Consider the following 1008-nt stretch of genomic DNA (forward strand, 5'->3'; position numbering starts at 1 on the left):
ACTTCTCCCCCACAAATGCCACTTTGTGCCACCTCCGCTTGTCCACCCATTCCCCGCTTTGTTGCTAACTCTCCTCCCAACAGCTCACCCTGGTGGCCGCCTGCTGCCTGTGCACCGGTGACTTTAAGGGATTGGTTTACGGTCGGCTAACAGCACGTGCCGGCCTGCGACTTTCAGCGGCGGCGGCTGCTGTTGTTGTTGTTGTTGTTGTTGTTAGCGGCAGCGGCGGCGGCGCTCGGTCCCGGTCCCAGTCCTTCCAGCCCCGGGCCGGGTCCTCGCCGGGAAGTGATGGCTCTTCAGGGTTCCCTCCAGAGGCAGGCACAGGGCGGCGGCCGGGGCTGTTCGTACTGAAGCGGCTTTCTTACCCCGGCCGGGCCCTGCCCTGACCTGCCCCCGGGGTCATGTTCCTGTGGAGAAGCCCCTGGGCCATCGGGCGGAGGGCGGCGGCGGTTAAACTGGAGGCCGGGCCTAGGCCTCCCGGCTGGGCCCACCACCCACGGCGGAAGCCGCTGCTCTCCTTCCTTTACCCTGGGCCCGGGAGGAAGCGCCTGGGCCTCGGACTCGCCTGGTGGTCCCCTGCCCGAGTCCGGCGGAGGGAGGCCGCCCCAGGCCCCGAGCTCGCCTGTACCGGCTGCAGCCGCCGTTACGGAGCCGGCAGGCCGGCTGCTAAAAGGGAAGACGCCGAGCCGTCATCGGGAGTCAGGGAGGAGGGAGAGGAGAGGGCGGCGGTGGCCTCAGGGTGTCCGGATCTGGTAAGGAGATGGTAGGGGCTGGGGAACAGTGACCTTGGAGAGAGCTGTACTCACTCAGTGACATTGTCTGACTCTACATTTCACCCCGAGCCCGACTATTCATTCAAACTCTGCCATTAACACTTCCGCCTCCATCGCATTCACTCCTTCTCTCAAACGCAGACTCAATTACAGTCCACCACTGTCACTGCTTCCTGCTCACACGCATACAAACTCAATCACACTTGTCCTTGCTCTCTTTCTCGCAAACTCAATC

General features: G+C 63.6%; 1 protein-coding gene across 1 annotated transcript in view; it reads left to right on the forward strand.

The window, feature by feature from the left end:
- The first annotated feature begins 98 nt into the window (after positions 1–98).
- The window catches only part of crls1 (cardiolipin synthase 1), a 51059-nt gene continuing 50149 nt past the window's right edge, over positions 99–1008 (forward strand). Inside the window, exon 1 of the mRNA XM_048601231.1 lies at positions 99–752. Within this exon, the coding sequence (XP_048457188.1) occupies positions 402–752 (351 nt within the window). The 5' untranslated portion in view covers positions 99–401. The remainder of the gene's footprint in view (positions 753–1008) is intronic.

Source organism: Rhincodon typus, chromosome 9 (genome assembly GCF_021869965.1).
Source record: "Rhincodon typus isolate 14 chromosome 9, sRhiTyp1.1, whole genome shotgun sequence".
NCBI lineage: Eukaryota > Metazoa > Chordata > Chondrichthyes > Orectolobiformes > Rhincodontidae > Rhincodon > Rhincodon typus.